The sequence below is a fragment of the Colius striatus genome, chromosome 1 (assembly GCF_028858725.1).
Source record: "Colius striatus isolate bColStr4 chromosome 1, bColStr4.1.hap1, whole genome shotgun sequence".
Taxonomy (NCBI): Eukaryota; Metazoa; Chordata; class Aves; order Coliiformes; family Coliidae; genus Colius; species Colius striatus.
Window position 1 is genome coordinate 136,207,486 of NC_084759.1, and position 16,007 is coordinate 136,223,492.

The 16,007-nt window shown below is 36.1% G+C and overlaps 1 protein-coding gene across 1 annotated transcript in view; it reads left to right on the top strand.

Annotated features, from left to right (window-relative positions):
• Positions 1-15,761, top strand: part of ETNK1 (ethanolamine kinase 1) — a 33,656-nt gene extending 17,895 nt beyond the window's left edge. The window contains exons 5-8 of the mRNA XM_062009209.1: positions 3,315-3,398; positions 5,197-5,357; positions 7,754-7,827; positions 8,896-15,761. Of these exons, the coding sequence (XP_061865193.1) occupies positions 3,315-3,398; positions 5,197-5,357; positions 7,754-7,827; positions 8,896-8,968 (392 nt within the window). The 3' untranslated portion in view covers positions 8,969-15,761. The remainder of the gene's footprint in view (positions 1-3,314; positions 3,399-5,196; positions 5,358-7,753; positions 7,828-8,895) is intronic.
• Positions 15,762-16,007: the final 246 nt, after the last annotated feature.

A 16,007-nucleotide genomic window follows, 5' to 3' on the forward strand; every position in this document is an offset into this window, starting at 1 on the left:
TAAGTGTGTAGGTAGATGGTTAGTTTTGTTCTGTTTATTCCCTCTGCCTACCCAATGTTTTCTATGATCTTTGGTAGGAGTCTGTGGGTGCTCAGTGCTTCTGAAGACTGAGGTACGTTTAAGGCTTCTGGTTTTGATCTAAAAACCTATTTTGTTTTGCAAAGCTATATTGGGTATTCACAGCTAAAATTATTCTTTGGGTGTATGACCCGTATGTGAATTTTCAAGTATGGTCATAGCACAGATCATGATCTTCACTGAAGCTGTCTTCTAGGGCCTATGGCTCACCTGATGAGCAGGATGGGACGGAACTCAGGATGCATCGTTCTGCTGTGGTAACTACAGCTAGGACTTGCACATTGAAAGTGCTTTCCTTATTTAACCGTTAAAAATGAAGAGCAGCTGGAAAGAGAGGTGTCATCACCCTCCCACCTTTCAGTTCCTTGAAGAGATCTAGCAGATCCTCTACTGACTACTACTTGATCTGTTAAGAACATTAATTTCTGGTGTGTGGAACATAATGTATTCCGTTTTGTATCTTTATGTGATTTTCACAGATTACATTGCATGTTGTTTATGCCACAAGACCCTTGGAAGAAAGAAATGTGTTTCAACTTGAAACGTTTGATATTCTTGATGTCTCTGTTACTGTTAGTAACAGTAGCTTTTCCAGAAAGAAGATAGAGCTTAGTTTTAAATCATATCTTCAACAAAATACAAAAGAGCTTAGACTAGTGTCTCTTGGTCTGCCTGGTCCCAGTGATATCAGTGGGATGAATGAATTCTTCATACTTATTAGAAACCTCAGGACAAGCTAGCTGCTTGCTACTAATGTTAGCCATGCATTTTGGAAGTGACTTTCCTGTGTGAACTGCAGTAAATCTTATAAAACTTCTAACCCTATGGATATTTAAAAACAATTAACGCAAAGCTTCTTCTGCTTCTAGAACAAGGTAGCTGGGACATGTATGCGTTATGCATTTATGAAGTGGCAAACTTAAAGTTTTTGCTTTCTTTCAGTTTCACAGAAAGAGCTGTGCATCTTTATTTTGAGCCTTCATGCAAAAATTAAATTTAAGGTAGAGTTCCACAGTAGCATGAGTCTGAAAGATACCAGTAAAAATGCAGAACCTTTTCACTATAAACTTTTGTCTTAAGAAAAGTGAGCCAGCAGAATTTTCTTCATCAGCTACAGCCTAGGTATGCCATTGTTGCTGCTTTGTGGTGCCACGCACCATACTACTAGTGTGCTCACTGAAGATTTATCACGTCACTTGTTCACATGCATTTTCCCCATAGAACAGTGCCTACTCACAATCTCACCCATGTCTTGTTAGCTTCAATTTCTTATTGTATGTAATATTATTTATATCTGTAAGTAAGTTTTAAATGTTAGCTGTGATTAAAAATGTGTAATAGTGCACAGGTTCGAGATAAAATTTGCACATGAAAATTTAATACTACTTCTGTTGATATTTTGCAAGCAGACCTTTACCAACTGTATTTGTATTTTAGGTGAGGGAGGGATTAAAAACCCTCTAAATACAAGCAATATCAAATATTTGGGGGTGGGAAGGTTCAGGATGTGAGTTGTGAAGCAGAGTATTAACCAGGAATAATCTGTGCATTTTGGCTGACTTGTAGTTTACAAGTGTTTATTTTTAAAAGTTAATACTAAAGAACCTGTGGGAAGCACAACTGTATGAATCTACCAGTCGAGCTGTGTCAGAAGTTAATCTACAACAGTATTGTAAGATCTTGGCTGCAGCTGCTGTAAAATTTCTTGTCCCTTCAGAGTTCTAGAGAACCTCAATTTTCCATTGCCAGCAAGATTTTCCTGGGAGGAGCTTGCCATTTTGTGGGCCGTTGTCATGTTGGTTTGTTAGAGCCTAAAAGGTTTAACCTCATAACCTTGGTAAGCAATCCTCTCTGAAAGTAAGGATAAAATCTGACTTGCAGGATTGTAACTTAGCAATTTTTGTTTGTGTTATGGGATTTAACTTCTATTGTAAGTGCTTAGACAAGATTTATCCATCTGGAAAACATCAATGTCTTAGTATTTCAAATGCGGTAAAGATGAACTGCACAGGGAGGAACACTTGTAAGAAAGTTGTTCTGTGATAACTTGATCAGGACACATCTGACAACACTATTGTATTTGATATGTATGATATCCATATGTTAGGCATGTGAAATCACCAGTCTAGGAAATACCTAACATATGTAACTTAAAGATTATTCTTTAGTTAATTTTATTTGACCTGGAGTTCTGATAGTATCGATATAATGTTTTAAATCATGTTAAGAAGACTGTTCAATATAACAAACAGATTATGTTTTAATTGAGTAAATACACAACTAGTCATCAAAACAATGGGTAGGGAGAGCCAAGGGTGCAATTGTGAAAATTGCCCATTTCAGCATAGCAGTGGGAAATGTAAAGTTCTGCATTTTAAGTGATTCAGTGCAAACAACTTTTTAAGTTAACCCATTGCTTCATTTTCTCTTTATATTTTTTTTTCTTTTTAGTCATTTTTATGGTTTCTGTTAAATGAAATCTAGCTTAATCCATCTTGTTAATATTTTGACTGTTCAATGTAGTGTAGATGTTTTTATACAGCTTCAAGGCTATTAACTTATGTGAAGCATTTTCTTCAGCTTCACTATAGGTAACTGTAATTTGGAAACATTTGGGGCTGTATTTGCTTCTTTATCAATCCTTGTGTACATAATACTGCATCCTTTTGTAGTTTTAAGGTCTTGAGGGTTGTCTGATAGTTTCTTGAGACTAATTTAACCCAGTTTAAGAAAAGCAACAATTAAGAGTAGTCTTGCTTTATAACTGCGGTTGGAGGAAGCAGGAAATAGAAACATGTTGAAGGAAATATCAACATTTTGTGATGTATTAGTCCACTGTAGTTGCATGCTTGTGTTGAGAATAAACAGAACTTTTAAGTCAGGGAAAAATTGATTGGCTGTTTCTGCATAAAGTTTAAATAAAGAATCTGCTACTGCATTTCTTACTTTGAAGGTAAGGGATGCCCTCATGTGGTAGAAGTTAGAATTTAAATTCTGCTCTTAAGAGAATTGTAAGCTCTAGTTAAGAGCTTTATTGAATGAATATTCAAAAAGTCTTTTTGTAAAAATCACAGTTTTACCCTGGAATGTCTTGAGTGCACACAGCTGGGTACAAGTAAGATGAGTATGTGGTTTTGTTTTATCTTTCCCACAAAACTTCAAAGGATGCCAAAGGATTAGGGCTGTAACTTCATTTGATATGGGTTCTGATGTTGCTGCTGTTGTGTCTCACATAGGTGATGTACAGTTCATAGACTATGAGTACTCTGGATACAACTACCTGGCTTATGACATTGGAAATCACTTCAATGAATTTGCAGGTAAAAATTGGATTTCTGGGGTAAAGATAAACTGGTTTTACAAACAAACCTCCTCCTTCTTGCACATTCTCTTTTCTGTCTGTATATCTAGATACACGTATATAGCCGTTCATCTGAACGTGTTAAAATGTGTTGATGTCTTACCTTGGAGGCCAGTTATACCCTTCCTTTGTATCTCTGCTAACCCAGAAATGGGAACATCAACATCTTAAGTTTTGGTAGAGCAAGATAAATAGCTCTACCAGTATCCATGAAATGACACAGCAGACATGAGCCTTCTGTAACGAAATACTGTGACTGTATCTTTTACAGCAGAGGTATATATCAGGAATAGGCAGTGTGGTTTCACAGTTCCAAATGACAGGCTCATACGGATTTTTTGCTGGCTTTGAATGCATTGTACTAGGCATTTACCTTTTGAGTCATGTACTGAAATGAGAAGTTAGAGCTAAGACTGTGAGATAGGAAAAAAGTGGGACTTTAGGAGTAAGTTCCTGGTGAATTAATTCAATAACTAGTTGAAATATACAGTGAATAGAACAAGCATTCACTGAAAATAAGAGAGAAATAACCTTGAGTATATGCTGTGTTATTTCAGAAGGTGAGGTAACAGGAATGCATGTAGTGATTAGTACAGATGGAGCAGTTGATTTGGTGAAATTAGGAGCTTTAATCAACCAGTTGGCACTTCACAAACTGAACATTAAGTCTTGAAAATATAAAAAAAAATATTGCAGTATATATATACTACATAATTTAAATATTTAAAAAGCAAATGAAATTCTATACAAAATATATTGGAGAGCTTTTCATTTTTCATCTGGGATGTCTTTTCAGAGTCTTCTGCGTCTTTAAGGAGTCTTAAGTACAGTAAGAAGACTAAACACACAAATACCTGTTTTTCGTATACAAAGGAGTTGTGCTTCACCTCTCCTATTCTCTCTTCTTTTCTTTTTTTTTTTTTTTTTTTTTTTTTTTTTTTAGAAAAAAGCTAAATTTGAATACTTTCCTGTGTGACCTGATCTATGTGGACCTGCTTTAGCAGGGAGGTTGCACTAGATTGTCTCTAAAGGTTCCTTCCAACCCTACCATTCTGATTTTATGATCTGACATAGGAAAGAGTTAAGGAGCTAGGGGATTGCACTCTTCATAAATAAGGACTTCAGGAAAACTCCCAGATCCTCTGAGAATGATAGCTAATGGGAATGAACTGTGGTCCAGGTTTGAGATGCTGGATAGATTCTATATGGCCTATAAGTATTTCCAGTATAGGAAGAAAAATAAGACAAAAATAGTGATTATGGAGATAAGACTTCTGATTCTACCAGTACCCTGTGGAGGAGAGAGGTGGACTTCTAATCATTTTTTCTAAGTATGAGCTTAGTGATGACATATATGCATCTGGATTCAGCTTTGGATATTGTTAAATACCAATCCCTTTTTCCTATGGAATGTGTAATATTTGCTATATTTGTGATGGCTTTTGTTTCATAATGAAAACAGGTTTCTTTTCTTGAGACATCTCTCAAAGCTGAAATTTTTGAATCTCGAAATGTAAGTAGAATGTCTATGTGACTGAAAACATATACATTCTGCTCTGAATGCTCTGATTTTCATGTGGGAAATTCTTGCCAATATGTAACTGATAACATCAGGTTGAACTTAAAACAGTGATATTTGTCCACATCAATTTGAGAGTGTTGGGGAAAGAGAATGGCTTAAATAGTCCAGTAATGTGATTTTAATAGTCTTTTTAGACACTGTAAGTTTCTAATAAGTATTTTTTTTCTTTTTCTAGGAGTAAATGAAGTAGACTACAGCCTTTATCCTAACAGAAAATTACAGGAACAATGGCTGAGATCTTACCTTGAGGCCTACAAAGACTATAAAGGATTTGGCACAGAAGTCAGTGAAAAAGAAGTTGAAGTTCTATATGTCCAAGTCAATCAGTTTGCACTGGTAAATAACAAAGACTTCATTATATTAAATGCTGTACCCTACTACTCTGTGGACAAATGCAATGGCTAGTTTCTTACTGTGATGTACTGTGGCATATGAAAAGAAAAAACTTCCTTAGCCTGTTCCGTGGAAACTTTCTGCTCTGTTGCATTTTAAGTTCTCTGTAGAATATTCCTATTGAAAGGGGCAGCAAGCATTTGGGAAATGAGGAGATGAGCTTTCAGGAAGTATTTCTTATTGGCTGTTTATTGATCTGGCAAGTTCCTGAGTTTAGCTAGAGCTCATGCTGGGTCTGTGTTGAACTTTTTCTTTTAACGACAAGAAGACAGAGCGACAAGGTAGTAGTTCATAAAGACTTAGAAATCTTCTCACTTCAAAAGCATTTAAAAAAAAAAAAGGATAAAGTTTTGTTAGAATGAAACTAGGTTTTTGTTTTTTTTTTTTTTTTAAATAAAGAATTAGGTCACTTTAGAGTCCTTAACTCTTTTACTACCTTAACACTTTCCTTGTCTGCAATGTCTTGGCAAGGAGTATGTTGTTTTCAGACTTGGTTTAGGTCATCAAAAATTATCATAGAGAAGTGCACATGTAGTCTCCTGTGGTTCCCCAGAAATTCTACCTTTCTGTAGAGTGAGAGGGCTGGCTGTGTGAGTCTGCTTCCTGATCCTCCTGTATCTTGTATGCCACAAGCTGTCTCCTGTCTGTCCGTCTGTCTTTTGCAGACTTTGGATGTAAAAGCTTTTCTCCCTTCTTCCTTTTTGAAAGGATGAAATGTGTTCAGTTTTGATCTGGCTTTGGTGCTCTGTCCTTCAGGGAAAAAAAAAAACCTCATCAAGTGTAATTCATGGAGACAGAATAAGTCAAATGGGTGTGTCATTGCATGTATACTGTTAGAAGCAGTTTGAAGATGTCTTTTTCTTTTGTTCTAAGCTGTGTATCTGTATGATTTCTGAAGATGCTTTACAAATTATTGTTGTTCTTGTTAGGTTTTCTGCCTAGTCCTGGTCTTGTTTTGCTTAGAAGATGTCACAGGAAATGTTGCAGCAGAAGGGCCCTTACGCAATAGCTAGATAACTTTGCTTTGTCCTGAAGAATGCGTCCAACTGTTCATAGGAGGACTAAGGCAAATTAGCCAGTTTGGCTTTTTTTAGTCCTCTCCCTGACTAATCCAAGCACACCTCTGTTATGCTCTCAGTTTTCTGGAAGAAGCAAGTGGTTGCAGTGAGGAAATACAGTTCACATTCTAGGAGGATGATTATTAAACACACCCTTAAAAATATCACTTTGTTTGCTGTTACTCTTTTAAAATCTCTATCAACTGTTACAGTTAAATTCAGCTGTCCCATTCATTTAGGAAAGTTAATGTAAGTAGGTTGGTGGTCTGTTTTGAAATATATAGCATTGTTTTGTCAGTTTTAAGTTATCATCATACTAATGTGTAAGAAGATAGAGTTGTGTTTAAAGAACAGCTCAAGACTTGCCTATAGACCACACATGATGCACAAATACCGCCAAAGATACTTGTGTCAGTTAATGTGGGAAGCTTTTGAAGAGAAAATATCAGCTAAAGTTAACGGATGCTGTTGTAAAATGCCAAACTGCTCACTGTCAGGCAAAGTTATCTGAACTACAGGTGCAAAAGAGATTCACATGTGCAGTTTAAGGTGTTTCCAGGCATGTGTATTCTTCTACGCTTCTGGTAAAGCATTTCATGCAAACTTCAGAAGGCAATTTAGATAATTGTTGTAAACAATTATTTACTGAACAGAAGTCTGAAGTATATCTCTTGCAACCTGGGTGGTCCTGAAACATCTTCCACAAGGGGACTATCAAGCTTATGTCCATGACATGTTTTGTTCTTTTGAAGTATACTAACTTTTGAAGTATTATTAATGTAATCCATAGTTTCAATCTGGAACTGAACATAGGCCTCCAGACTACTTACTTGGACTAGTAATGGAAGTAAGTTTGGAACAGATGAGAAATTTATGTATATGCTGAGGAGTTAGATGTTCTCTTACATAGCTGCAGCTAAATCTCTACATCAAATCAGTAGTGAAAGTCAGGCATAGTTACAGTGTTTTAAAGATTGTAAGCAATGATTCAAAAGGAATTTCATATTTGCTCTGGAGTGGAGTACATGCAGAATACATATTAGCAGCAGTAGAAATGAATGTCTTATTTCTGTGCATCTTTTTAACATATGTCTATAATTGTAGAACAGTCTGCTTAATAGATGACTTAAAACATTATTTTTCTTCAAAACGACACATGGAGAGCTGGGAGGCCAGTGGATTTATTCCACTGATGGCCAGTAATGCTGTAATACTTGTTTGATTTTGTATAATGTTAATCTTTCACTAATGTGTGGGTTTTTTTGTTTTTTTTTCTTTTAGGCTTCTCATTTCTTTTGGGGGCTGTGGGCTCTAATTCAAGCCAAATATTCTACCATTGACTTTGATTTTCTAGGGTAAGTTAGCTTGCTACATATAATCATAGAATACTTGAGGCTGGAAGGGACCTGTGGGACCATCTAGCCCAACACCCCAGCTATCAGAAGCAATGAGATCTGAGAAACAGCCTCTGTGATCATACTATAACTATTAACTTTTCAGAGAGAACAAGACAGTAAAAGCTATCTGTGCTTTTTGCTGATGAAAGTTCTCTAGATTAGTACGTGTCCCTGAGCTAAAATGTATGGTGTAACAAGTTAAGGAACTTGGAGGAATACATGGTTTTGGGCATTGAATGTTTTGTTGGAGAGAGAAGATCATAAAAGCCGAAGTGTTCAGTGTGGTTGGGTGATTGTGGAAAATCCTAATTTGTTTTTCAAGAGTCCTCATAATGCCAGTGAATGTTAAGTTCTGTTTCCTGGGATGCTGGCCTGTGGTATTCCATTTGAGGTAGATGTTTGTCTTTCATGGCAACAAGCCATCAAAGTTAATCTCTCCACTGAGGATGTGAGTGAAGTAACAAAACTAATTATTTAGCTTTGAGAAAGATCCCACTTTAGAACTTTTTGCACTGACTAAAGTCAGTTTAACAAGGCTTAGTTGTGTCATTTTGTAAATGAAACAAATGTCAATTTCTTCTTGTGAATAGTTCTTCTCAAGTAAAAGTACTCGCTAGTAACCACTAGATGGCACAATAAAACAAATTAAAGCACAGGTAGCAGAACCCAAACGCCTGTCAGTTTTGATTAAAATGTTATTCTTGCAATGATCAAGATCAACTATATCTGGAATTGTTGGACAATTGTCTATCAAGAACAATTAAAAACAAAAACACTACTTTTGATAATCCTAGAGCAGCATCTGTTTTGCAACTATAGCAAGCTGGGATTGGAGGATGGTAGTGAGGAAGTACCATAATATGGTTACTCTCTTAATTTCTTGTGTTGGAAGTTGCTAAGGGTCAGTGTCAGAAACAGGGTACTGGGATGGGTGATTAGCTATCCCTACCTAGAATGTCTTTTTTCACGTGAAAGGTGTTACCTGCTCTTAACTTCAACTCTTCCTCTTCCTTTCTCTTTGCATAGGTATGCAATTGTTCGGTTTAACCAGTATTTCAAAATGAAGCTGGAGGTCATGACATTGACTCTTCCTGAGTAACAATGGGAAGAAGTTTACAAAGTGGATAGATAACTCCTGAATCTCTTCTGACAACAGATACTGGAAAAAAAGCTAAACATTTTTTGAAGTTCTGTAACGCTCACTTGGTGGTTCTTGCTTTATAAGTAATGCCTCTAAACAGTCCTTCGATGTTAAATTTGATATGAAAAGCATACATACAGTTGACATAAAACAGATTAGAAACTTGCTAAATCTATAAAAGTTGTAGAAATGGCAATTTAATCCTTTTTTGTAATTTAACATATGTTGTATGTGAATTATTTATTATAAGTTTAACCTGATTCCATTGCTGCTTTCATCAGTTTTTGTAAAAGTTGGGTGCAGACAGTGAAATTGTTCCAAAGGATTTGTTTAACAACTTATTTTATTGAAGTTGCATTAACTTATATTAAAGAAAGCATGATCAGAGAATATTAACCTTTTAGATGTCTACAAGCAAAAAGCGTGATGATAGACTTGTGAGATCACCAGTGTGGTACACCTAGGGGAAAAAGGTTAGGATGATCTTTTACTTTCCCCCTCTTTTTTAAAAAAAGGTAGCTTTCCATATGGTGGTACTTTTCTTTTGTATGAGAATCAGACAGCTTACTGAAATGATAAATAACATCTTGACTTTTCCTTCTTGATGTGTTAAGCTGTGGAAGTGTGAAAATCCTGTGACCATCAGATATCTTTGAGGATATGTACCATCATTAGATGGACAATGTACCATCTCTTGACTTCTGTGGGAAAGCTGTGTGTTCATTAAGTGTACTTTTAAAGCAAAAGACCACTATTGCAAATCTGTATTCCTTTTTTGAAACTTGATTCTAAATTTGAACACTATTTTGGTGTCTATATTTGATGTGCTTCAGCACTATCTAGTGGAGTCGACTATCGAAGATTGGTGAGCAGAGTTCCTGTTGCACTGCAGAGCAAGACTCTTAGGTTTACAGTTCATGTATTGTTCAACATCTTTCTGCTTGGATTCTAATCTTAAATGCTTGATCCTGTAGTTGCAGATTCTAGTATGTCTCTCTTTCTGTGGCAGCAAATTACTTTTCAAAGTCTCCAGTTTGAAGGATGATATGGAAAATTATGACTTGAACAATGGGGCTTTGATCATTACATGCATTTTCTTCTTAAAGCTATTATACCAAGAATGTTCTGGATTACAAAATGTGAACTGAAAAGAAAATGTTTACTTAAGAAAACAATGTATAAGTTTGCATGGAAAAGAGGCTTTAAATCTGAAAGAGGGTAGGGGAGTGGGAGGGGACGAAACCTGTGACAGAAGAATAAAACCCAACAAGGCAGTTTTTGGGCAGGCATGTACTCATCTCTGATCCTACTCTGAGAAACTTTGCACTTTGGTCACATAAGTGCCCACATGTACAAAGTCTGTGTGTGTGCATATACACGTGCAAACACAAACTTACCTGAAGAGTAAATATTATGGGGAGTCTGTACAGACTCCAGCAAAGATATTTATTCAAAATTGCTTTACGGCACACTGCTGTGTGTGCATATGTGTGTGTGTGTATACACACATATATATGTACACATCTGTGCTTTACAAAAGCTTGGATTGATTTAAAAAAAAAACTGATGTGAGTGAAAAATTTTCACCTTGAAAGAGCATTTTGAGTGACATTCTATTATTTTACAAAAGCAAGGTTTGAGACTTTTTTTTTTTGCTTGTTTATTATTCATCTCTGAAAGTTTAAAGTTTTTTTTAAATTTCATTACTTTCAGTCAGATCTTACAAATCCTAATGGGAGAACTGGGATTTTTGTGTTTGTTTTGTTTTTTTTTTTTAACTTGCAGTTAGGGAACATTTTTCATTAGAGTTTGTTAGCTGGAGGCTACTATACTGGACAAATTTTCTTGGTAGTTAAATAGAAACAAATAGCTCAAATGGACATATCTTCCTTTGTAGCAGCTATTAAGGATGTTGCTAGAGCTCACGAAAGCACTGAAAACTTCAATTGACTGTACTTTCTCCCTGTTGACATTAATGACATGTGTTGAATAATACTGTCTTGGTAGTTCCTTTAAATTCATCAGCATCTCCTTGGAAGTAAGATTGGTTGATAATGGTTTTTGAACTCTTATTACTGTGTTTTTCCAAGTGGTGACTTTATTTCTGACAGTGTTGCTTTGTGTTTGTGAAATACTTGAAAAAGACTGTGAAGTTCACTTTGGACTTGGGGAAATCCCAACACTTGAGAGATCCTAACTTTCCCAATAGTTGGCAAAACACATTCCCTTTTCAGGTACCAGTACTATTAAAGTTTGGAGTCAGTGTCATTTTTTTTTTTTCAGTAGTAGTTTTTGTTTGTATAGCTCAAGTAGCAATAACTGTAGGATGGAAGCTTGCTTCTGCAGAACCAAAGCTCTTCGTGAGTGCAGCTCAATTGTTCTTGTGGAGTGAAGTTCCACTGAATCCCACAAATGCACTTTGAAGCAGATAGCAAATACTGCAAGGTTTTCCTGAGCCACTTAGAAGAAGCACAAAGATTATCACAGGTTACAGTGGTTGACTTTGGAGTACCGGTAGAGGCTTTCATTTTGCATGTTGAAATTCATTTTACACACTTAAATGCTGCTTTGAATCATCATTCTTTCCAGACAAGTGCAGATTAAGACAATTCCTGATAAGTTCTGAGGAAATACTGTAAAATATTCTCCAAAATGAAATGCCAGTTACCTTGAGCGTTTTTCCACATCCGTTTGAGCCAGTAGCACTTGGATATTTTCGCTTGCTAAGGAATATCTACAGTGCTAAGTTTGAAGCAGTAGTTTGCAATAGCATTGCAGAGTATAAGATAGCTTGAAGCTGTGAATACAGGACATTCTGAATGTAAGTTAGGTACTAGAGCACCAAACTAGAGACCATGTACTTGTTTAATTTATCTCAATTTCTTTAATAGCAACATTAGGAATTTTTGAAGGAGGACAAAAAATGGCTGAGCTCTAGAAACATCCTGTAGTAGTTTTGACCGCGACTTGCCAAGAAGATACTCTGTTGCCTTTATGTTAAGCTAAGGGCGTGAATGCCAAAATTAATAATTCTTGCTGTAGTTAAACCTATATTGTAAATATAAAGAGAGTTATTAGTTAATGGCATTCTTGCATCAATAGCATCAAGTCAATAGACCATAGTGGCCTGGTTGCTTTTGTAAAGCAGAATAGTGTGAATTTTTTTCTTCTCATTTCTGCAGTCAGATCTGGCTAATCCATGCCTAATTTCTTATGTCACCTACTCATTAAAGATTTCTGAATGATAGCTATTCTTGAGTCACATAATTTTAAGGCCTTCATTTACATTTCTTGATTTGCGTTTTAAAAAGACTTGGCAATTTTGCATTAACCAGGTCTGACTGTCTGTGTACATAAAACAGTGTAAATAACCATTTGTAAATTAGTGTGAATTGTACTGTATCTTGCATTTATGGACTTGTGTATTACATTGTATTCTCTCCTATTTTGTAGAAATTTTGATGTAAAGAAGAAATCTAACTCTGTGTGTGGACTTCTTTTTGTTAAATTGATGTGTAAAGGAGCATAATAGTTTTATGTTAAGGTATCCATTTATAGCTTTGGCCATCCAGTGTCTTTTTTTTCCCTGTTAGCTTTTTTTGACATCTTGCTCTTGGGAATGATTCTGGGAATAAAGGAATTTATACAGTACTAAGATAAAGTCTATTCTAATAATAGGGCAAAGTGTATCAGAGGTACATGCAGTACCTGCGATATGTAGAAAGCTGTTTAAATTGTTTATTTAAACTTACAGCCCGCTTACTTTCCTATACATTCTTGAATGCTGGTGACTTCTAAACATAAGGATGTTGAAGTACTCTTAAAGCGTGTGCTCCCAGGTTGACAGCAATCTGGTTGTGATAGGAGTCCCCCAGCTTAAATGGTTTTGGTGAATATAGCCTTATAATAGGAGAATTAGTTGCTAACTTGTAAATGCTTGTAATGCCCAAGTCACTAAAATAGTTCTACTAGTTGTTTTCTTCAATGCCAGAACTGTTGGTAGCCTTTTTAGACTTTGAAACTTACATGAAGTATTTTCCCTGTGTGCCACTCCCTTCCTCTCCTCTCTGTGCTCACAACCCCACTTCATTAGGAGAAACAGGAATATAAAAGCTGTCTTTCCATGCTTGACCATCACAGTTTTATTTTTGAATAAAACTGTGGTTTGTTTTGTCGGTATGTGACTGCTCATCAGAATTTTATTGTGTGGGAGGTCCCCTTCTAAGGAGGTCTTTTAAGTCTTGAAAGCATAGGCATAATGAAGCATAGTTTTCCCCAAATGCCCGACTGTATTTCATGACTGTTGCCTTTCACTGTCTGTTTTGAATGCCGTTGTGTCCTTCAAGCTTTAGTTCACTCTTGTCACTGCTGTGTTTAATAACTGCTGGAAAATACTGGTGTGTGAATCTCTTTGTCCATCTGGCAGATTGGTACAGTTTGTACATCCTGTCAGCTTTACCTGCACCACATGAAAGGTACGTGTGCTTATCAGTGTTGGCGCTTGAAGTTACTAGGGTCCTAGGAAGTGACTTTATCAAAGAAGCGTTAGTCAAGAGGAGGGATGGGCTCAGTAAGTATAAGTGAAAGGAAATCATTCACACGGAAGCTCAAGCTTTTGATAGAGTAAGGTATTGGATATACTTCTTTACTTGCATGGTTTAAGGACAAGAGCAAATTGTAAAGGGTGAGGCTTACTTCTACGTGAAGTTCAGATTTTTTTAATGGGTTTGGTAGCTAATAAAAACTTTAAAAATACACTTTTGTTATTCCTGCTGAAAGAAATTCTAAAGTTAATTTGAGTAACTTTGTATTTAAGTAAAACCTTGTTCTATAACCTAGTGGAGTATACTTTCTTGCTTGGGCTAGTCCTTCCTGTAGTTTGTAGAGGAGATTTGACCACATCTTGCCTGTCTGTGCTTGAGGTGGCTGTCTTAATCTTGATTTTTTTTAATGTCTTTGTATTGTTTACTGAGTTCTTAAATGCCTTTTGAGGTGTGCTAAGTTACTTAAACTACTGGAATTAGCTGCTGTTTCCATCTCTTTCACACCAGGCAGGTTGTAATTACAGTAGTAGAACAGAAAACTTGAGATAATGCAATCTTACAGCAGAGTTTCCTCCCCCTTTTTTATTAATGTGAGCTACAAGCTGATTGTTTTCATTAGTTGTGAAGGACAGGAAAAGCCATGACCTCTGGTCTTGTGCAAGGTAGGTGTTCTGTTAGCCAACCACACAACTTTTAAGAAAATAGGCTCTTGGCAGTGAGAAGCCACACGAATCCAGATGGGACGTGTTGGAAGAAACCAACCCTGGTGATTTATAGACCCCTGGAACAGGAATTTGCAATTGCAAAACATTTGCATATGGCAGTTCTATGGATGTGCTGCATCTAAGTGATGTGGTGAGGCACTCCAAAAAGCATTGTTTAGGTTTAAGTGACACTTTCAGTTGATGAAATTCTTGTCATTAGGAAATTGGTCAACCAGGAGGGAGGGAAGCATTGTTCCAACAAATTATTAAAAAAAACCTCAGTGCAGTTGATTAATTTTTGACACCTGTTTGTTGGTCTTTTCTGTTAATTTAAAATAGGATATGTGGTAGTGTGTACCAGATTCATTATATTAAAGGGGTTTATTGTGAAATGTCAGAGAACTGACTGAAATGGTCCTGAAGGCAATTGTGACCTTAAAACAAGTGACCAGACTTACCAGACTTCTAGTTCAAGAGTTTCCATCAGCCATATCAGTAGCCACCTACAGTTGTCGAGATGCTGTCTCGGGCTCCCTGTCAGTGTGGAATTTAATTCACAGGCTTCTCAAATGTGTTTATGTAGAGATAAAAGTAGTATGAACATTTAGAAACAAAACAAGTTACTTGAAATCTAACAAGCCACAAATAAAAGGAGAAATAACATCAGGTACTGCACCAATCTATTTTTGTTGCATTGCAACTGCGTTTTTTCTATGTTACCTGTTTTGGTTTTTTTTTTCCCCCCTACATAGAGATCTATACAAAACGAGACTCTGGAAGAGAAACACAAAAAAAAAGAATGCCATAAAATGCAGTGTGAACTGGAAAAAAAGATCAATTTCTGAGCTTTTGGTAGTAATTTTTAAATGTGTTCTCAAACAAAACCCCTAGGTGTCAAAGTTCAGTGTGTGAAAGATTTGGGTTTCTTTTTTTTGTGGTTTTTATTTTGTTGAAATCTTCCTTTTAACATATTTTGTATCTTGGATCCAATCTGTGGTAGTTAATGCTGCTCTGTACACAAGTGCTTTGAATAGTCTCAGCACCGAGAATGTATCCAATCTTTCTTAAATATGGCTTAAAGTTAGATCCATTAGTTCTGTCTTAAGCCTCTTAATCCAGCTATTTAAAACCCTTTAAATCCTTGGAGAAACAGGGCCATAGCATATTAGGGATATATTCTGTTTTGTCTTTTTTTTGTCACTACGTATGTTTCAGTGTTTTAAACATGAGTCCATCTATGTCCTGTGAATAAGCTCAAAAAGCCTTTGCCATCTTCCAGCACTGTCATTCCCCAAAAAGTCCCCATGACCCTTCTTGTATGTTGTGGAGTTTAGATGCATCATTTATCCGTTGGAGTGAACTGTATTTCTTTTGAACTAAATGTTATTAAAGCTATTATAAGGCCTTCTACCACTGGTTAAATGAAGTAATGTACCTTTCAAAGAGATTTATATTGTGTAAATAATTTCAAACTGCAACAATAAAGTTTTGTTTCTAACTGCATTGGTAGTATATGTTGTGGTGATTTTGCTTTCCCAAAGTTTGAAAGCACTTGATATGCACACTTAAGCGTTCTTAAAGGCTTTTGACTTGTGTTCAGAGGCATACCTCTTTCTGGGATTAACGGTCCAGCTAAAAATAAATACTCTGAGACAGTATTTGGCTTGCACGTATTAAATAGGCTTGGACACTGACCACCAGAATTTCATGTTTGGGAGGCATGAATTAGATGGAACATGGCTGTTGGGA